The 22,660-nt window shown below is 39.0% G+C and overlaps 1 protein-coding gene across 2 annotated transcripts; it reads right to left on the bottom strand.

The window, feature by feature from the left end:
* Positions 1–3,560: 3,560 nt before the first annotated feature.
* On the bottom strand, positions 3,561–22,650 carry CROT (carnitine O-octanoyltransferase). 2 transcript variants are annotated; one of them, XM_054632713.2, is made up of 17 exons: positions 22,529–22,650; positions 21,778–21,986; positions 15,802–15,926; positions 14,597–14,778; positions 14,286–14,410; positions 13,606–13,714; positions 12,097–12,190; positions 11,879–12,004; positions 11,355–11,456; positions 10,645–10,728; positions 10,438–10,545; positions 10,062–10,192; positions 8,646–8,769; positions 6,696–6,774; positions 5,828–5,921; positions 5,534–5,653; positions 3,561–4,482 (listed from the first exon to the last, which is right to left on the bottom strand). In XM_054632713.2, the coding sequence occupies exons 2-17, from the start codon at positions 21,890–21,892 to the stop codon at positions 4,362–4,364; spliced, it is 1,839 nt and encodes a 612-aa protein (XP_054488688.1). In that variant the 5' UTR covers positions 21,893–21,986; positions 22,529–22,650; the 3' UTR covers positions 3,561–4,361. The 2 variants fall into 2 exon arrangements, with proteins under 2 accessions (XP_054488688.1, XP_077030691.1); XM_077174576.1 differs by lacking the exon at positions 22,529–22,650 and adding an exon at positions 22,479–22,502.
* Positions 22,651–22,660: the final 10 nt, after the last annotated feature.

The raw sequence follows: 22,660 nt of genomic DNA, 5'->3' as shown, positions 1-22,660 counted from the left end.
AATTTCATGCCTTCTTTATGAGCAGCAAAATTTGTCATACACTTCTCTAATGATTCAAGCAGCTCCTGGTACAATCCATGAGCAACAATTCAGAGGGTTACAGACACCATGGGGAGCTTCTGTGAAGGCAGTGGGATTCCACAGTGCACAAGTCTGACACATGTGACAGAAAGTGAGAAAGAATTGAGCTTCAGTCCCACATACTGACTGGTTTTCTAGACATATCTAGTGATACATTCACATATCCAGTGGATAATTTTAAATTTCTTCTCCCACAAAATGAGTACTTTGAAACTAAATTATGAGCTGTAGTGAATGTAGAGCTTAATGAATATACTTTGCAAAACTGATTTCTGAGATGCTTTACATATTGAGTTTTGATTTGCTAGATTCCTGACCAAGGCTAAACCAACTGCTGCTATTATAGGAGTTGCTGTTGATATTAACTAGCTGAAAGTAAATTCTCTTAATATTTGGGAGCATTAAGAAAATTAAGGCATGAGCTTCCTCTAGTTTTCAATTGTGACCAAGTACCTAGCTTTAAAAATTAATAATTTTTGAGAACTTCTACTATTTTTCTTCTGTGCAAAACAGGAAGATTTTCAAAGATATAAAATGAATAGGGATGAGATGCCAAACTGCTGTATGAGCCAGGAAAATGTGTCTCTATGTTTTTAGGAATGAACAGTGGTTCTCCTTTAGGTATTTTAAATGGCACTGGGTTTGGAATTTCGACTTTAGGAGTTTGGAAAAACTACTGATTTGCAAAAAATGCTGAGAATATACCCTGTGAAAGATAATTTCTTCATGGGCAAGCTCCAAATCACTGGCTGCTTTTGACAATGTAGGATGTATGTTTACCCTGCAGTTCCAAAAGCCTTTGCAGGTGATGTGGGCTGGTTCAGTGTATCCCAGAGCAGTGACAACCCCATGGCATTATCCTCAGGACAGCTTACACAAGACCAATGGGAAATAAACTCTCATGGCTAAAATGTGTGCTGTCTCTACTTCAATGCTGTAATTCAGTCTAATTGGATATATTTAATAGCAGCATATCCACAAATGTCATAACTATGCTCTCAACAGGATGTAGACACACTTCTACTGCAGTTATCCATTGGATTATGTCTAAAAATAGCCATAAAATTGTTTTTCTGCTGATGAGTATCTGCTCCCAGACACAGACTGCTTCAGCAGCCATGGAAAACACTTGCATTGTTGTTACTTTGAATCAGGAAAAAAAATAGCTTGTATCTGGACAAAGTTTGCAAGCATCATACAGAATGCTTCTTTAAAAATTTATTGAAATATTCTTTTTAAAAATGAACATAAACACCTATAAACTGAGGTTCTGAGTGGGTGTTAAGTGTGTATATCAAGTACGTCCTTTCTTAGTGCTTAAAACTGAAATACAAAATTATCCAGCATGTTATTTGATTATATGGAACTCTTTGGTGGATTAAATTTCAATTATTTGGGATTTGGGTTGCAATGAGTGGGACTGAACTTGGAATAGTTTTCCATGTTGCTAAAAGTGAGCCAGAAAGTGCATGACTTGTCAAATGAGCCAGGCCAATTTGCTTAGGACAATTTCTAAAACTTATCAACTAAGATCTGCTTGCAGCAGAAAAGAAGGGCCAGGCTGTGACCCTGGAAAAGTCTGTTTGACCTGATTTCTGGGGCAAGTGAAATACAGTGAGTGCTGTCTCCTGTCCCTCACCCCAGATGTACACACAGGAACCTGAACTAGTCATCAGGATAAAGTTTTTCACCTCCAAGGCCACAGAAGCACCACCTCTGTCATTGTTCTATCACAGATAACAGACTAGAGGCACCACAGGGGGCAACAGCTGCTGTAGTAGTTTTTAATTCACCTTTTGGTTTTCCCATTGTGCAGACTGTCAGGAACTGTCAGATACAGACAGTAAAAGTCACACATGCATCATAACAACTCACCAGCTCTCCACCTTCCAAAAAGCAGACAAGATTGCTGTGGCTCAGAGTGCAAGGTTGCAGAGCAAGAGAATCAGCAGCAGCTCTGGACTGAGAAAGGCACCTACTCTTCTTTGGTCAATGCTCAAAGTGGGATATGAAATGCATCAGAGTGGGCAGTACCAGCTGCTGAAGTGTAGCAACACAGCAGGTTCAGTCTTTTAGATAAAGACTGATAAGGATGTTTCAATACATATGGGTTTGGTACAATTCCATAAATAGTTTCCTAGAAACCCATAACTAATAAATAAGTGAGTACATTTGCTTTAAGAACCCAACCCTCTTCCACCAGCACAAAATTCATAGTTCCTCAAATTAAAGAGTGCAAAGCAGTCCTGAACAATCCTCACTGACTTGCCAAACTGAAAGCTAAGGACTGGGTGGAGAGCTCCAGGCACGGGGATCAGCTCTGCAGCACAGAGCATCTGTGCTCATGGAGAAGGGCACAAAAACAGGGAGGCTTTGAGGGCAGAGGCACTGGAGCTGAAAAGCTTTACACAACAAGGAAATTATTACCACATTCATGAATTCATGCATCCACAGCACATAACAAGCAGTTTTAACAACTCACAGAATTTAAATTTGTCCTCCCTGAATACTCTTCTGCCTTCAGTTTCTCTAGGCAAGGCTCAGACTGTGTCAGCTGAACAGGAAATTCTGGTTATGCTGGTGATCGAATGCCATTTTCTCAATGATTCACTTTCTGAAAAATGTGTCCTTTTTCTGTATTTCTGCCAGGATTTCTGTGTTCCCAGAAATCCTCAGAAAGGCAGGAGTAGGTGTATGAAAAATAAATGCAAATAAATGCAAAATTACACCCTTCATCAGATTTCAGGCTGTTTTGAATGAATGTTCAAAGCAAACTGTCTTTATCACAATTGCAACCAAGTTTACTAACCCAGTCGAGAATAAAGAATAAAAATAATCACGCATAGCTCGATCCAAAATCCTAATCTATCTCACAGAAATCACAGCATCATAAAGACACAGGCTTCACTGCCCATGAGATTTCAGAAGGTCATTTACCTCTGAGAAAGAGGCTGGGCTATTTTAAGTATTGCAGAACAGCAATGAATTCTTTCTCTATGTGAGTTTCAGAAAATCTCAAACTATTAAACACTGAATGGTTGTCAATTACATCTCATCTAATTGAGATAAGATGTACAGGTAGGTCAGTAAAGGCAAGGAAAACAAAGGCTGAAATGAGGAGACCATTTTTTGCATTTTTTGAGGCAACAAGACACAGTGTAACACACCCTGGACTGCAGAGAAGTGTCAGGCATTGAGTGAGGAAATCAAAAGGGGAAGTATTCTTGCTACTGTGGACAAAATATGTGCAACAGAGCTGCCAGAGGGCAAAGAGACTGGTTCCATGTTAGCTGAAAATGGAGTTGTTTCTGTAAAATAAATAATAGCATTTAATCTCTCTGAAACTTTAAAAGCTAGAGAAAAAACAATGGGTACTTTAGAATCTCTGTTTCAAATTCATCTGCCACCAAGATCATCTTTCTCTCACAATGTTGCTACACTATGTTAAATAGTCTAGCCATAAATTAATTAAGACAAGGTTGATTTTTGGAAAATTTTATTTCTATTACAGGAAAATACAAAGTTGCTCAGAGAAATCAAGTATTAAAATCCTGAGAACCGTATCAAACTGTATTCAGTGCTTACTTTTATTGTGCATTATTAGTGGAAAGCAACAGATATTCACAGTTCCCTAGAGAACGAAAACTGAAAAATCTGAAACTCATGCTGCTTTCTGTCTTTATTATCGAGTGATTCTTTTTTCAAAATACTTCAAACTGTAGTGCTCTCATACTACAAATGTAGTGGGAACATCCCCATTCATGGATACAACATTTATTTGGTATGATCCTGATAGCAAAAAATGAAAGGTAACTTATAAAATACCACATAACCTGATGGAAACATTCTGTTTCATTAACCACTCTGAATAGGAAGCATAATCACAAAACAGGATAGTGTGGTTACTTTTAAGTACACAGTTAAGTGCTCAACTGTCATAAACACTATCAGTAGACTCCAAACTATTCTACATGTGACTACTAAGGTCATAAATACAGGTCTCCCATCAATTTTCCACTACAACATCCCATCCCTAAGTATGTTTGCATTGTTGTGGCATATTTTAATATTGCATAGTTCTAAACAGATAAGGTACTACTGCTTGCATTGCTGTTGCAAATGGCTACATTATTCTTAAATGGGTACTGTTACCACAGTAAATCTCACAAAACCAGATCATTAAATGTCTTGAATTTAAGAATACTCTTTGAGTAGCATTTTGTTTTTAAGTACTACATACAACTTGTGAGCTTGCAAAGCCTCTTACACCATTGTCAAGCTTACAGCTGAGCTGTAAGTGTTAGCTGCAGCACATCATGGAAGCACTGGAACAGAGTTCTGCACAGCACTTCTGCATCAGTCTCTGGACAGGATTTCCAAGAAGAGCAGGTACTAATGATCCTAGCAATATAGAAAACAGTGAAGTCACCATGCTTAATTGTCAAGGTCTAGGATAAAGTTACACAAATTCTCCTGAAATGTGGAATTATTGACATAAATCTGAAGTAAAAATTGTCATATAAACATACTGTCTCAACACTAAAAGAGGACTCAGATCCTTAGTGCCTTCAGTAAGCAACAATGTTGACAGATCTTGAAATCAGATACTTTGATTTAAATACCTGTTACTACATACACAACTGTGACACAACTTTTCTGCTTATATTTGAAAATGCTGTGAATTATATTTCTTCTTTTTCTGCAATTAGTTTAACTTAGTTTTAGGTACTTCTTTTCTATTTATGTAATAAAAGGTATACCTTGATCTAGTTCTATTTATTTAAAGAGAGCCATAGATCAAAGTATTAATGGCTTGTATTCTCAAACTGATCTGAATGGGCACACAACCCCTGCCTAGCTTTAGGAAGAAATCATTTGAATTACACCTAAACTAGCAATTTATCTCTACACCTTCTAACCAAATTAGTTTTATATTTCATAAAAAAAAGGAGCAATTTTTGTCCATAAGACCAGTTAAGCCAGAGTTTGATCTTTTCAAATAGTATGACTTTGGAGAAGTGAAGCCAAATGTTTTAGCCCCTCAAGATGTCACTGCCAAGAATGATGGGCAGTATGCTCACCTGTCCTCTTATCTGCTCTTCAGCCAAAAAACACCTTCACATGTTACAAAATGATCCTAAAATGATAGCCTATTTTAAAGTAAACCTATTTTAAAGTCCTTTTGTTGCTCCCTTCTTTCACCTTTACTACTCTTTATTTCTGCTTATTGTCAGTATCTTGGTTCTCACTTGCCCTCCAGCACTCATTCCTCCTCCCACATGTGCTTTCCCAGAATGCCAATGTCTCTATTCTCATGTACCTCACTTCTCAATCCCTTCTGACACATTCAGCCTTATTTCTTCAGTATCTTCCTTTCCTCATTCTAGCTGTTAGCTGCCTTTTCCTCTGTCACAAATGCAGAGCCATATTCAAAATGAAATTATATCCTTACCTGTCATCTCTAATTGAATAAAAAAAGCCATAGCCATGTTGTACCATAGGGACTGCAGATCCACTAAACCTAGTGTAGCCAGTCAGACTAGTTGAAAGGACAAAATTCCCACCTCCTCCACTGTGAAACAACACAAAACAAAAGCAGCACTGTTGAAAGTCATTTAAAACAAAGTGTGTTTTACAAAACAGTTATTTTGTTGCAGAGATCAAGACATCAGCACACACAAGGCCAGTGTAGCAAAGGCCTTGGTATCCAGGGATACAACTTTCCATGGACAAGAATATGAATTACCTGGCTGTGAAGGCCTTATCCCCATACAGGTCTGGCACTGGCAGTCCTTGCTCCTGTGCTATCAGCAGGAGACCCAGAAGATGACGATCAAAGCCTGTCAAATACATGCAAATACTGAATCATTAACAGCAGCATTCCCAGTCTTTCTGCTTCTTCTGGTCTGGATAGCTGGGAGCTCAAATAGCAGCTGAAGGACAGATAAACAACAGCATCATATTGTAGCATCCAAAAACATTCCCCACATTTGATCTAAGAGGTTTTCAACAACTTCAACTTGAGCTCAAAAGCAAATGACTTCAGTAACAGAGATGCACACAGTCCCTGTGGAAAACAAAACCCAAGAAAACTCCCACTTCAGTCAAGGAGGAAGAGCTCCTCACAGTGGAAGCAGCCCTTGGGCAATTATGCCAACACAGTGGAAAGGCTTTCAGGGCCACTACTGCTCTGAACTGTGATAACACACCAAGAAGGCTGGAGAGAGTGTGAAGTTCATCAGGTTCATTTCCCAGCAACTCTTTCTCATTCACAGAATAGTGTACAGCACTAACACAGGTGGGTTAGAATCTCACCCTAATCTCTCCTTTTTCACTTTTCAGCCAAGCACATATTTGACTGGAAGGTACTCCAAAGCAATGATTAGCTGGGCAGAAAAAGCTGAATGAACATTCCAAGTGAACATATTTTTGGGGTACAAGGATGGGTGCAAGGAGCAGGTTTTAGTTCTTCTCCCCAAAATTCAAGTATAAAATGTTAAGTGGTAGTTTTTATTCAGGTTGAAAATAAGGATAGAGAGAAAATGTAGTAGCACACAATGACATTCCCTTTTCACCCACATGAAAAAGACCCAATAATTTTGATCCCAGAGTACCTCTTCCATTTTCACATTCTTTCCTCAGTTTATTGTGCTTTGCAAATGCCTTATGCATCAGTTGTAGCCGTTGATAATTCTGGAAAGGAGGGCAGGATTCAAATTAAAAAAAAAAAAGAAAAAGAAAAATCAATCCAAATGAGTAACACATCAGCAATCACAGACCAGTAGGTTTTCCCCTTTTATAGTTCCTAACAATTTTAGATAGAAGAAAATGAATGAACTTGAAAGGTACATAAGAACCTGTCCCAAACCCTTTCTCCCAAACCCAAATTCCCTTTTCAGGAAAATGTGCTCCTTTGTTTTCAGTATCTCTGCTCTCTTACTCAGATCACTTTTGAACTGAACAATATTCCAAACCTCATGCTCTTTCCCAAATAATCTGAAACAATGGAAAGGAAGCAGTATGAACTAGAGTGATCAAACCCAAAAACCTTCTACAGTTCCATTTATTCAGAAGGACACTAGCTCCTACTAGGTGCATTCCCAGATTTTCTCTGCTGATTGCCAATTCTGCCCAACATTATGGTTTTTCCAAGTTTATATTAAAACTCATATATTAAAGTCAGAGAGAATACAAATAACATGGCTTTTGTAAAGAAGGCCTTGAGAAACAGTCCAAGATCTTGACTTCCAAGACCTTAGATCTTGATAGCTCTTTGACTTCTTAAGAAGGACTATTTATCCTTTTATTCATCACACAAGAGGCTGCAGCAGAAAATGTGAAACAAGGACAAAAGTCACTTGATTTGGATAAAAATCAAGCTATCAAGATGACAAGGGGCAAAAGAAAATGTAAGACAAAAGGATTATTTCAAAGCATCTGACCTTAAGATAATAAAAATTACATAAAAGCAGACTTTTAAGCACGTTCATTTCAATACTATTGAACAGGGCTTTTTAAGCTCCAGGAGTTAGTATTAAAAAAAGTATTTTAAAAAAAGTAGTATTAAGTATAAAAAACAAACAAACAAAAGAACAATAGGGAGCTATTTGGAGTTGCTATTTAATGTTACAAAGAAAAAAAAGGCTACAGTTAGTGTACATAGAAAGTTACACACTAGCAGCAGTAGTAACCACAGAAGCCTGGTAATTGGTTAGAAGGTAACTGAGGAGCAGGGAAATAATAGAAATCCATATTTGGAAAAGGAAAGCAGATTTGGAAGATGGCCAGAAAACTGGGTTTTAAAACTGCTGTACATGCCAAAAGAAGCCAGTGAAGACCAGGAAAATGTGATCTTTAAGGCCAAAATTATGAATCACACATGCTTTCTGACAGCTGTCTTCCTCTATGTTTTTTAGATTCATTAATAACACAGAACGTTTGATTTTTCTAAAGATGTGTTGTCCTTTGTCAAAAACCTTCTCCTTGCTTAATTTCTCAGGCTCTGAGAAATGTACAGTGAGGGCAACAGAAAGAGCTTTAGTACAGCTCTTGCTTGGCAAGCAAGGCATGACCTGCTTTGCCAGCCAAGCACCAGAGGGTAGCTGCTGGGAAAAGAAAAGGTCTCTGGTTCAGCTACTCAGAGACAAACTCTGGAACACACCCCTGTTACCACTAGGACAGAAACACCCTTCAATCTTGCTCTCAGATGCAACTATTAGATAAACATTTCCTGATTTCACTTGAAAATTAAAACAGAACAACTGCACAGCACAATATTTTGGCTCCAACTCAGGAACTTTGTGAGGTGTGAAATTAATCAATATGAATGTAATTTGAGACAGTTACATTCTTGAAACCAAAAGGTAAATAGGACACAAAACCAAGCAAGCCCACACATGACAGCACATCTCAGTCACAATGACCAGAATCAGCAACATTTAAAATTTGTCTCCCTGGAAAGGCACCGATTCCCATCACCGAGACAACAGAAAAATGAGTTTGAAGTGGTTCAGATGACAGGCCTTCAAAATACAGAGTAATTAAAGTAGGATTTCAGTATTTACACTCTCAGAAGGATCCAGCATGGACTTGCACCATTCCACTGTTTCCACAGTACATGATCTTATGGTCTCTGTGCGGCCATGGTAGAATCGCCTGGTCATGGCAGTTTCGTAACAGCAGCCCGGACTAAGAACAAAAGTTAGGGAAGAGTGTCTCATTAACTTAACACAACTATTTGCTGTCTCAAGGGCTAAAGAAATCCTGCAAAAGATCTTGCACATCAAGCTCAGTTACAAGTACCAGAAACCCACTAATTTTCTTTAAGTTATGTTTCTGAAAGAGCCACAAAGCAACTCTATGTGCTTTTATGGGATAGATGACTGAAAAAAGTAGCAGTATTTTACTCATACCTTGAAAAGACTGCATTGCCATGGGTATTTTCTGCAGACTACAGATCTACTAGCCTCTAGCCAAAACAGCTGACATTACACAAGCTTCAGTTTCACCATGTACTTCCACCTACACCATCTAAACCCTCATAAATTAAGAGACACATTTGAAATAAGCAGTGTGTTCCAAAACATTTAGAAGGAAAGGTCAGAACCTTCTCTGCTGCATACTGACAGCCATCCAGCTTTTACATGGAGCAACTCCAGCTCTACTACAGTTCTACCACTTAATATACAACCTACATGAAATATACCTGCATGTTTACAACAGACCAAGGCTATTTTAGTCAGATAATTAATGTCCCGATGTTCAGCAAACCAACCTTTGTCATGATGGGCTACATCTCACCAGTGACAAAACATCACACTCCTATGATGAAACCCTCCTCCTTCTGAAGCAAGCAATACTCTGCTGGTCAGTAATGACTTACACAAGCCAAACAGAAATTTGGGAATAACACCAATAACAAGAAGAATGACACCTTTTAATCAATAATACAAAATTAAATGTCACATCCAAAAATGCAGAGGCAGCACTTGAAGGGTCACTACTATCTTCATCTCTATTATTCTGCCCAAACCTTCACACCCAATATTGCTGAAGAAAGTGAGACACTGAAGTTTGTGAGGCCTTTTACAGGCTTAGAAGACTAAACATTTTACTGGTGGCTGCCACATGCTACAGATAAAACTCTCTTCTACATTTGAGAAACTATTTGACATTAGAGAATCCTGACCCACTGTGCATTTCATGTTAGCCCAAGTGTTTCCTTTGTATGGCCCAAGTTCAAGTCTTCACAGGCTGTGTTCTACCACCCACTCCATAATATGTGTATGTACTATCCCTATGGGCACAAGAACACAATTCTTCTGAAGCAAGTATGGCTCCATACATACAACTGTTACTGTAAAAATCCCTTAGTTATTCATTCTTACATCCCCATGGCAAATTACATACTGGCATTGCAAAGACACTGCACACCCCTACTCAAGAAACTAGTTTTTTATTCCTGAGCTGTATTTTCTTACCGTCCATGGCATTTGTAATAAGCAAGCTGAAGGGCAAGCTGCACAAATGTATCAGGATGAAGTTTCCTCTTTCTAATCAATGCTTTGCCAAAGGATGTGAAGGCATAAGACACCAGCTGCAAGTCAGATACCTGTCATGCCAAAGGAGGAAAAACAACAGAAGTCAAGAAATATCACAACTTGGTCCACTGTAAATAAAACACACTCAACATAAATCACTATGCAACAAATTTAACCATGTTGTTAAATTTCATCAGTTCATCAGGAACATATTCATTACTGTTCTCCAGCATGAAAAAAGACCAATTAAAAACATGTAAATAGAATGAAAAAAATAGTATCAATAACAACTGAGAGAACCAGGAGAAAATTTCACCTTCTTGTAATACAATTCTTTAGTATGTCCGATTTCATCCATAATTTTTGAATCCACTGTGAATACAAGTTCCTCTGGCCTTGGAATATCCCTCACATTATCTGATCCCTGGGAAGATGAAGACAGAAAGATGCAAAACCCGAAAATGTTATCCATAAGAAAAGACATGTTAACTGATAAGCTTGAAAGTTTATAAAAGAAAGATACCTTCCATTTTCCCTCATTTTCAATAATCTTCTTATCAGCATAAGATAACATGGTAATTAAAGCCATGGCATCAAAAGGAGAATGCTAGAATCAGATAAGAGAAGATATTACATTTCTTTGCATAACAGTAAGAAGACCAAACTCTTCTGGTTTTTCCCTATCCTGCTCTTTTTCCTGCTGACCAACAGCTTTACTGTGCAGTGTTAGACTTTTTTTATAGTTCTGCAATAAATACAGAAGTATTTTAAGTCCACCCACCATTTTAACTGCTCTGCAGCTGAACAGGAAGGTACAATATACTACTGCCAAGAAAAGGCAGATTTAAGGAAAAATAGAAGCCCTTCTGGCCATGCAATGAGTTTAAAATAACAGTTTAAAAAACACAACTGTTCAAATGGATGCATCAAATAAAGAGTTAATTTAAAACCTTCTTATGTATTGCATTTTTTCCCTTTGGAACTTGTCATTAAATACTTTCAGAAATAAGATTATGACTTCAGATCCTGTTGCTAATTCAAGTATGGTGTAATAGTAAACACCATGAGAAAGCAAAGAACATGAGGAAGCAGACTGCTTTTGAAAATTTACCAGACCAGGTGCCAGGTAAACAAGCCTATACTAAAGAGTAACACAGTAACACCTAAAATAATACTCTGAAGGGGAAAATTCAGTAAATAAATACTCAGAAGATGGAAAAAAATTTAACTTACATCACAGAATGCACTACAGGTTCCATTGGAAAAGAATATGGAATTGTAGGATTTATCTCCCCAGCGCACAGTGGGATCACCTGCTAGCCCCAGCCTTGTAAGCTAAAGCAGAAGAAACATAGTGTGAAGTCTAAAAAACACCAAGAACACTGCCAGTCTTTGTAAGCTAAACCTAGACTACATCAAGATGGCAAGACCTCCCTGACAGATGACATTTTCATCCAGTTCAAGATGAAACATGATTAGAGGGCCAAGTTATTAATTAGAAGGTTGATAAAAAGTTAATGGCCCTGAAGGACAGAGGGCTAAAAGGTTATGAAGGCTGATTTCAGCCATTCTCACTTCCAATGGCCTAACAATTAAAACTATTTAAGTTTTCCTATGGAGCAAAAAAGCACATTTTTTGCATATTTATTTGCTTCATTTTTACTGTTCTGAAGGAGCAAGAGGTGCTACTTCTGTATATATGCAGGAGAAATTTTTATGGAAAGATGATCAGGTGTGAATCAAAAATTCTTAGCTACCTCAGTGTAGTCCTCAGGAGTTGCATGAGGACTACAATCATCCAGGCCAACCACAAACAAACTTCTCTGAATTTTTTCCAGAAGAGTTAAGTTCTTTGGATCAAGATGAATCAAGTATTCCCGTAACTAAAAGACATAAAAAGACAAAGCTAAGTGAAATAATGTTTTTCCAGTGATCACAATGCTTCTCCCAGGAACCAGCTGCTAAGTATTCCTACCTCTGCCCATTTGGTCCTTTCATTGCTTGTTAGGGCTGCCAGTCCTGGCCCATCTGGTTCACTGTAGCATCTCTCCTGTATGTCCCTAAGTTGCCTTTAAGAAGATATCAAAACCTTTAGTTAACAACAGATGGAGAGAAGGTAAAAGTCACCTTGTGTCTCTGTCTCTTTTTGGCAAAGCTGGAATTTTGGTTCAACATTCACAGGCCAGTATGAATTTTCAGGAAGCATGAATCAGCTTCCCTAGATTCTAAGGACAATTGAAGACCTGCTCAGGTTTCAGTCACTCAGCACCTACAAGCCCAGTACAAACACACATAGACAATCATAGTGCTAAAGCATTATTACATGCTTAATTAAAAACTAGATTTAAGACTTCAACAGTGCAGGCTGGGACTTTTCAGAGCAGCAGACATCTGCCATACTGCAGCTTTACAGCTTCTACAGCAGCTAATCACATTCAGGGCAAACCTTCCCCTCAAGATAAACCTTCAAGCAGAACACTTGCTGCAGTATATCCTGAATGTAAATTCTGAACTATACAAGAGCAATTCTCTTCCTACCTCTTCCTTTAGAAGAACAATTATGAGAGGGGTAAATCTTAGTTTGAAAATTCAGTTTTCCACATGCTGTTCTCCATGTTAAAGAAACTTCATAAATTACAGGCACTTTTTTCTAGCACTCTTGCCTATTAGTTACATAGTATCAAAAATATAAGACACCAATGATGACCTTACAAAAATAAAGCCAAACCCAACCTGCCCTTCCTATAGACAATAGATTCAGAGGATTTTGTCTGTATTCCAAGTGTTCATTTCTTTGTTACTGGCTTGACTTAACAGGTACAGCTACAAAAATTAGAAATGCACATGTTAAAATATTAGGTATTAATCTACCAGACTATTTTAAAAAAGTGAATTTTAGTTTCTCTAATTAGGTTGGTCTTGCATGAGGAATTTGGCCATCAACTTTTTTGCCAATTTTAATTATAAGCCTTCTGTTGTGCACTATAAGCAGCACTTTGACAATTGCATGAAGTTATTCCCTGTCAAAATTAACAACCCTTTTTTAGTGAGGAGATGCATATAGATACCAAATCAGTCACAAGAGACTTGTGCTGAAACTATGTCTGTATCTAACAGGAGAGTTCAACACATGAGAGTGCTTCAACTTTGATAATGATTAAGTTGCAACGTGGATTGTATGTGGAAGGAATGATGATAGCTGTAATCCTACTAATTCCATGTAAAGAAACCATAAAAAGTGGTATTTCCTACTAAAGTATCTTTTTTCAGCCCTTTTGTATGATGCTCTACAGATGTATTACAATAGTACATGGAAAGAAATTGCCATCCATTGAAGGATTTACTTAAATCTGAACCTTTCAGCTAAAGGAGAAGCCGTAGTCTCTCTTACACCTAAATCTTTGAGGTCAAGGGAATAGAAAAAAAATCCCTTTTGTATATAGCTTGAATAAGACAGTTCATTTAAAATAAGCATTTTGAAAACCTGAAAATCTCTGGAGGAGTCAGCATGCTGCCTTCATGCATAGCATCAAATGCAAATACTCGACCTCGACACAGGACTATCAAGTGAGACGGACATTCACCTTCAGCCTCTGAAATGAAAAACAGGAATAAATTAAAATCCAACCTTGGGGATGAAGTGACAGATACAGAAAAAAACTAAGCAAGTCCTACAGACTATTTTTTATTCAATTCTGCAAATTTGAAGACATTTTAAAAACCAACAGAAGTCACACATAACTTTCATTGTTAGAAACTGCTTCAAGTAATTGTCATTATCTAGCAGCAAATTTCATTTATTTGTGTCTCTTGTAGGCAGGAACTCCATCTGCTGAAATAAGTGTTCCTTGCTGAATCCACACATACTTAGAATTTGTCTTTCATCAATTCTTAATGCTGGCATGTTTATTACAGGCATCAGGCTGGTTATACACAAATTTGAAGCAGAGCTCTCTTTTACTCCAATTTGATAAGGACTAAATATTGGACCAAAAAGGGCATTTGTAGATGAGAGCATTCTTTGCTTCATAATATGAACACTCTACAACCAGTAGCTGATTTAGTGCTCAAGAAAGCAAGAATTTTATGGTTAAACTGACCACTCCGTTAGCATATTAATAAAAATAATTTGCTTGTATTAATCCCCAATTTTCATTTGTTTACCAGTTTTAAAATAACTGCTGAGAGAGTCTCTGGTAAGCCCAGGAATTTTGCAAGTGCAGAAGAGCATTCGAAATTGGTTCATGTCCAGAACAGCATTTCCAGATCTCTCTATGGCAACCTTCTCTCTGTAGTAACAAACACAGCAACATTAAACAAGAGAAATTAAAATGATGGAATTAAATCAAGGTAAGACAAACCTGGCTATTACAGCAAAGAATGCATGCCAACGGACATGAACACACACATGCAATTAAGGGATGCAGAGGGATACATCAATATTTAGGATCAGTCATTTTTTCTTAAAGTCTTACGCTCGTAGCAGATCCCAGTATTTCAGGGTGTGCCATATATTTATACATGCTCTGTCGATCTGAGTGCCCTCCTTTGGTGGCCAGTAGTGCTCAATATAGGGACCAGGGCCTCCCATATTGCAGTGGATTTGGGTTGAGATGCGAAGATCAAGATAAGCCACATTCAGCCACCAGTCCTCCAGCTGAAATGAAAAATGTTTAACATCAGAACTTATTGTTATTCATTAATTCTTTAATAATTACATGACTGTTCAACTGTCTGCTTTTTACTTTTTTACTTTAATACTATGAATAGTAGGTCCTATATAACACAAGGCAGGACAGTGGTTCAAAACTAACTGATTAAGATAATGACACATTTAGCTCTTCTGCTTTCAAGCTTGAAATAAAATTCAATGCTGCTATAGAGTATTAAACTGTAAATTATGGTATTTCTTCCCTGATACTCATAATCTTAGACTCTTGCAGACTTCAGTTGTGGCTGCTGTGAATATCACAGGCTACTCCATGAAGAATAGAAGGAAACTAGACTTGTGTTGAGAAGGGATCTGAGAGAGACAGTTCGTAATGCACATTTTCTGCCACCATCTGAAAATCCTCACTCTGGAGTGTGTCTTGTTAGGATTTAAAAAGCCCTCGTGAATTCCACTTGGTAATGACCTTCCTTCTATCTCTTTCTCTGTTAAAAGACAACTTTAAAATGCAACCACATCGTTTCCTTCTGGGAAGAAAAAGAAGGAAACCAACTCTGAATTCCAGGGTTGGTTTTCTTGGATTTTTGTGGGTTTGGTTTTTTGGTGGGTTTTTTTGGTGTTTTTGGGGGGTTTTTTGTGGTGTTTTTTCTTCTTCTTCTTTTTTTTTTTGTTGTTGTTGTTGTTGTTGTTTTTTCCCATGGTGGAGAGAGAAGGGACAGATGTCATAGAAGGAGAGACTGACAGATAAACTATCCAAAATCTGGTAAATAATTTTAAATTTCAGTTAGTGACCTCTCTTAACCACTCAGCTTTGAAAAAAAAAAATGACACATATGTAAGTGAATATGAATGAGTTCATATCCACAGGTCAAGTGGCAGATGTAAGGAAGATCCGAAGATTTTAAAAAGTGAAATGATTCTTTGAGTTACATCCTGAATAACCAACTTTCCACAAGTTGAATTAAGATTTCTTACACTGAATTATGATTTCTCACATATGTAAATACGCACCCAATTCCTTCTCATTTTAGCTCTTTCCAGTAATTTCTGATGCAACTCTTTTCCAATGCCATTTTCAAATTTTTTAACTATATCCTCAGTTCTTTGATATTCTTCTTGATTAAGGAATGGCTTCACTGTAAAAAGAACATGTTTTTATTTTAAAGACAACTGAATACTAAGATTTATTCCAAGATTCAGATATTCACAGGCAAGGGAGTGAATGAGAATTAATTTTTCTAAAACAAGTATTTGAAGGGAAAACCTTTTAAACATCTCTCAAAAGTCTGTAAATACATCAGTATGTTCTAATAAAACATAAATATATACTTTTAAATAAATACAGATGATAGCAGAGTAAAGTAATTGCTGAAAACCTAAAATACCTAACAGATAACTAAATCAAATATATTTACATATGTAAATACTATGGAGTTCTTCCAAGAAATTAAATTTACAGGAACTTTGTAAATGAACACATTGAGCACATGTCTGCCACTCTACTGCACCAACTACAAGCTACCTGTCTGTATTTTCAAATCCATTCATGGTCTACAAGACACTTGCCCATCAACTCTCATTCACTGTCCTTGTGTTATATCCACCTTTGATTGATGGCAAATGCAGTTACTGGTAGACAGTTTTTCTGTTTTTAAATCCTTTTGGATTCCTCTCAGATCATGTGCATTATACACTGAAGTCCTCCATAAACATCTGCAAAACTAGTCATTATTTTAATCTAAACACTCCTTAAAGACTTTTTACCATAAAATCTCTGGCCAGTAATGAGCACTGCTGATGTAATTTTTCATACAGGCACATCTCATCTTTTTCCTATACTTACCTGGTGTATAATGTATTTTCTGTCTTATTAATACTTAGATTGTGAAGTCAGTGGGAAACAGAATGGAGGGTTGTGTGGGAGGTGTGTTTCTGGTGATTCAATGCCTACACAATGAGGCCCAAGTAATTTTTGAGGCCACTGGACACTATCATTAGTTAATTTCTTGTTTGCCTTGCTACTGGTAACCCTGTAATTGACTTATAGCTGCTAAGAAACAAAGAAAGATACACAATTATGAAAATTTGAACACGTATCTGCATCATCTCTCATCTATCTTTTACTTTTGCAAGCAACGGGCAAGTTTCAGCAGGGCAAAGTCTCAAACACTTAGTTAACCTAAGTATTAAATTGTAACTCCATCTTGCTGCAATCACACCTGCTTGCCTGCAACCACTGGTTTTCTCTTCTTTATAAATCTAGAGATCATCTTGTCCAACATTGCATCTCTGTAGGGTAAGTTGCAGCAAGTTGCTTAGAACTGTGTTGGGTTTTAAGTATCGCCAAGGATGAACACTCCACTATTGCCTGTTCACTGCTTGACCACTCCTGCATTAAGTGGTCTTATGTTTAAAAGGAATTTCTTATGTTTAAAAGGAATTGCTTGTATTTCAGTTTGTGCCCATCACTTCTTATTCTGTCACTGGATACTACTATGATGTCTGGCTCCATCTTATTTACTCCTCCACAACAAGTAATCACACAGATCTGAACAATTCTAGCTTTCTCTGTCTCTGCCCATATGTCAGATAATCCAAGCCTTTAATCACTGTCACAGCCCCTCTCTGGGCTCACTTCAGTATGTTCCTATCTTGCTTGTACGGGGAGCCCAGAAACAAGCACAGAACTAGAGATATGTCCTCCCCAGCACTGAACCAAGGGAAAGGATCACTTCTCTGTACCTGCTGGCAATGTTCCTTCCATACAGGGAGCCCCAGAGACCACTGACATGCCTTGCTGCCAGGCCACATGCTAGTTCATGCTCAACTTTTCGTGTCCACCAGACCCCAGGGGCTTTTCTGCATTCAGGCACTACGCCCCAGCTTGTGCTGCTGTGGCAAGTTATTCTCTCCTGGGTGAATGACCTGGCATTTTCCTGTGTTTGTTGAGCTTCATGAGGCTCCTGTTAGTCTGTTAGTCCAGCCAATCAAGCTCCCTCTGATGGCATAACAACCATCTGGTGTTATTAGCTACTTCTTCCAGCTTTGGAAGCTCCCAAACTCAGTACAGTCTGTCCCATCATGCATGTCCCATCACCACCAATGACTGTATTAAGAATTACTGGACCCCTGGTGTACACCATCAGAGACTGGCCTACAGCTGGCATCTGTGTTGCTGACCACAGACCTTTGAGCCTAGCAGATGATACAGTTTCCAGCCCATCTGTCTGCCCTGTACCTAGTGCATACTTTATTAGTTCCTCTATGAAGATTTTTAAAAAAATCTTTTGATATGCCAAAAGCCTTACTAAAGTCAGTATAAACAATATCCACTCTTTTTCCTTTATCCAGCGAGACAGCCACCATAAAAAAATCATCATAAAAAGCTACCATGTTGGTCAAGCAAAATTTCCTCTTCAGAAACCCATGCTGCCCATTCCCAATCACCTTCTTGTACTTCATAAGCACAGAAATGGTTTTCATGATTATTTGCCAGGGATTCCCAGGAATTAAAGTAAGATTAATCAGTCTTGTGCTTCCTGAGGACAACAGTAACATCTGCTTTCTTTCTTTCTTTCCTCAGGAACCTTCACCAGTAATCATGACATTTCAAGGATTATCAGAAGTGGCCTTTCAAAGACAAAGACCAGCTCCCTCAGCACTCATGGGCACAACTCAACAGGACCCACATAGTTTTTCCATGTACAATCTCTTCAGTGCTGGTCCTCTTCCATCAAGGGTAAGTCATCCTCACTCCTCTTCAAAATAATTCCATTTTAATCCTAATTTTATAAGGCTTTTCAGTATTTTGCACTACCTGTCCTAAAGGGAGAGATAAGGATCCATTTTCAGATACATCCTGGTCTCCTTATGGTATTCCACAACAATAATGCAAGTCCTGGTGATATTTTTTCTATTGCACAGGACAAACATGGAGAGGAGGGGCCAAATATTACCTAAAAATGTGGTTTTAAGCACCTTCTGACAACCTTAGGCAGCAAGACAGAACATCTACTTTCAAGTATTACCATACAATGCTTGTGTTTAAATTGCATTGGAACCTCCAAAAATTCCAATCCAACACCATCACAACTGGAAAGGTACCAGCATTCCCCTTACACCTCCACCACAGATGATCAGCTAGGGACATTCACATAGTGCCTACACATCTGGATGCAGCTTGAATTGCACACCATCAGTTGTGAACACAAATGAAAAAAGAAATAACAGCAACAGAGCCATTCACCTTTACCCTTTTGCAGATTACAGTTTCCACCCTGAAACTGAAAGCCTTCCCTGAATGAGGGTAGTCCAACACTCAGGCTTCCCAGAAAATGACCTTATTATCACATACTATTGAAAGAGAGGATGATTACCCTCTGTTATTCAGGTTATAAAGTCATTACAGAGCAATATTCAATAAAAAATGAAAACTAAGCAAAATTATTTGGTTCTGGTCTCAATTCATGGAATTATTTAGTTGAACCTTAAAGGGGTGACTAAGATTGCAAGGGGACTGGAATGCACAATGAGATGAGGCTGAGAACTGTTTGTTGAGCCAGGGAAGACCTGGCTGCCCTCTTCAACTGAATGGAAAGTCCTGGTGGGGATAAAGCAAAGTTCCTCTCAGAGATGGAAAGAATTAGGATAAGAGAAAATGGAATAAAGGTGGAATACAGAAAATCTCTCACATGGAAAATGTGAAGTTTTGGGGATTTTTTGGTCATGGCTGATTTTTTCAGTTTGTTGTTTTTCTTTCCTCTCCCACAACCATGAGGGTGATCAAACACCGGAACAGGTTACAATGAAACAGAGTCTCCACCCTTGTAAGTAAACAAAACCTGGCTAAGCAGGGCCTGAGCAACATGCTGTAGTTGGACCAGCTGTGAGCAGAAATTTGGTCCAGATGGACTCTTCCCAATCTACATGACTCACAGGGTTTCTTTCCATTTAAAAACTATTTAATCAGATGTAGAAGCAGCACTGTTAAGGAGTAGAACTTGGCCTCTTTCTCACCAGAGTTCAGTGAAACTTCTCTTGCATTTCTTCAGCCCACAGATCTTGCCTTTCTTTCTGATTGGGGGATCAGCTCTGCCCAGAAACAAGAAGTATCCCATGAAAGACACCTTCAGTTGCATAGTTAAGGAACCTTCTGGGAAGCTGGAAGTTTGAGTTTTCATACTTTCATGTTGAGTCTATTTTTCTGACTCTCATCCTCTGAGCTGGAAGGCTCAGTAACATGGCAATGGACACCTTCTCTGCTCAAGGCTTACTTTCAAAACAGGGTTACTCCTTAAAAGGCAGCAACTGTAAAGCCTTAAATGAGGCATATTCTGACACATACTTTGTCTAGCTTTTCTAGTTAGCTGGCTCTAAACAGGTAAGTGCTTTACCAGCAGAAGCCCTGACTAATGTCAATGGCTCAGAGTCCTCCTCCAACCAATGAAAGAAGGTTTCCCAGGACTAATTTAAAGCCTCTATGAAGAATCATTTGGAGGCTCTGAACTGTTCTACTGAAGCATCTCCTTTCCTCCACTCACATTTATAGACTAAAATGACAAGCTTAAGCAAGGAAATTCACAGAGCCATGTCTAGAACTGTGCCCTGCACCCTTTGACTTCAATATATTTGTACAAGGGAAGACTGGCAAATGCTGGGCTAACTTTTCTCCACCGCCAGTGAGACTAAAGAAGAGCAACAGTGATCAAAATTATAGAATGATATTGTGCATGGAACAGTAAGCAGCAAATAACTTCAGCATGAAGAATAAAGGGACATGTGAAAAGGTTATTTATGAAAACAGATCAGAATCAGAAAACCAGGGCAAACAAATACACTGTCAGCTCTTCTCACTCCATGAGAGAGTTATTTATTAACCTGGAGAGACAGATGGGTTTACAAAACTAAACAGCAATTTTGTTATTGCAGGTTTTACTCTTGCAGCACAACCTTAGTTAATCTGCATTACAGCAAAAAGACAGTGCATTATTTTAGACACACATACACACACAACACTTTTGCTCAAAACCTACCACTTCAATATTCTGCATTAAATAACAATTATGTAAAGAACACCAAAGCAGGCCATTTCCAGTACTCAGAAATAAATAGGAACTCAAGAGTAAGCTTCAGGAATCTTATTTTGGGAAAGGGAAAATATGGTGTAGTATGCTTCTGCTAAGGAGAGAACTCCAAGTCTTACTTTGTTAGCAATTATGTAATACCTGCAAGATGGTAAGATACAAAGTAGATGTTCCAGAAAAAACTCCATGTCTCAGAGTTCTGAAAATTATTGAAGAAATAGAGAAAAATAATCTCAAGACACTTCATAATGCATTTTTGCCATTCCCAATACATAATAAAGAATTAACCAGTCATTTCTTCTTTATAAACAAAACTAGATACATGTGCATGGATGTTGTTTTCAAAACGTTTCTCTGATGTTCTTTAGATTAGTCAACATGTCAAGGCAAAAAGTATCCAAGCTAAATTATCTAAAAATGCTCACCACTGCTTTTGCCTATGACTGTATAGTTAATAAGTGTTCTTTCTCACCAATATTAAGTATGAAAAGTTTTAAATAACTGTTCTTTTAAAAAGATCCTGAGCAAACACAGTTATAAACAAGCAGTTATGCAAACCAAAATTTTTAAGTGAAGTATCTTTCTCCAGACCAGTTTTGTTGTTGTTGTTGTTGAGAAGGAAAAAGTGAAAAAAAATCCACTCTCAAACCAAAAAGTTAACCAAGTGTCAAATTCCCTTGAAGAAAGGTAATTAGGGATAAATAAGAAACTTTTACCCAAGTTTCTCTGGGCACTGCATTTCCAGTTTTGAACCTGAAAGAGATCCTTTGGCACACTAAGTTTGTCTGTATCCCACGCCCCAATTGCAGTACAAGCCGTGTCTACAATCACTTAGCAAACATCTTCAGATCAGCCTGCTTACAACAGCACATGACACACTACCATTACAACATTAAGTCATTACCTGCATCGAGATATTTACTCAAAGATTCATCAAGAGGAGGTACTGGCAGGGAAGGCAGAGAATCTTGGTACTGAAACGTTCTCTCCTCTGAGGATTCAAGCAGTTGCTTTTCCATGTTGCAGATCTGCAGCACAACCCAACAGGCTATTCACGAAGCCCACGTTCGATGACGAATCTCCCCACACTGTTCTCTCCTTCGCTCCGGCCTCCTGCCATTTAAATGAAAAAAGACATATCAGGAAAGGCTCCCCGACAAAGCACGGACCGAGGGTTTCTTGCTGGCTTGCAGCCGCGAGAGGCACCCACACAGCAGGGGGGAACGATGGCCAGGCTGCTATTGATGCTTTTTCCCAGCATGTCGCGATTAACCAGCTCGGAGACTGTCGCTTTCTCTCCCAGGGAGCAGCCAGTCAGCCCTGAGACACCCGCCCGACACTAGGGGATATCTGGGAAAGGGGAATCACCCCCCAGCCCGGCTGGCGGCCCCACCTCCCCCAGGTCCCCTCCCGAGCCCCGGCCCAAGCGCTCCCCGAGCCGAGCCGGGCCGGGCCGGGCCGAGCCAGGCGCGAGGCCCGCGACACCACAGCGGAGTTCCCAGCGGCTCAGGGCCCACATCGAGGAAAGCCCGGGAGAGCCCCAGGCAGACGGGGTCTGGGCGCAAGGACACGGCCAAGCCGAGCCCACCCCTCTGCCCCGCGCACCCCCGAGGAACGAGGCCAGCGAGCACCACCGGCCCCGGCTCCCTGCCCACCTCCCCGGCCGCCGCCTTTGCTTCTGTCCCACTTCCCAGCGGGTCCGGAAGCCGCGCGGGGCGGGGCAGCCTCGGAGGCGGGAGGGGAGCGGCCTCGCCGTCCCGGGCGCTCCGGGGGCCGGCGGCGAAGTT

This window comes from Agelaius phoeniceus, chromosome 1 (assembly GCF_051311805.1).
Source record: "Agelaius phoeniceus isolate bAgePho1 chromosome 1, bAgePho1.hap1, whole genome shotgun sequence".
Lineage (NCBI taxonomy): Eukaryota > Metazoa > Chordata > Aves > Passeriformes > Icteridae > Agelaius > Agelaius phoeniceus.
This window is presented reverse-complemented; position numbering and strand designations above follow the sequence as displayed.

Excerpts from the sequence above, each read along its gene's own strand:
- CROT (XM_054632713.2), bottom strand. The coding sequence starts at position 21,892 with ATGGAAAAGCAACTGCTTGAATCCTCAGAGGAGAGAACGTTTCAGTAC. Across the intron at positions 10,729-11,354 it reads CCTGTAGTGCATTCTGTGAT|CATTCTCCTTTTGATGCCAT; the intron begins GTAAGTTAAATT and ends ATCTGATTCTAG. Across the intron at positions 8,770-10,061 it reads TATTACAAATGCCATGGACG|TCCGGGCTGCTGTTACGAAA; the intron begins GTAAGAAAATAC and ends TTTTGTTCTTAG.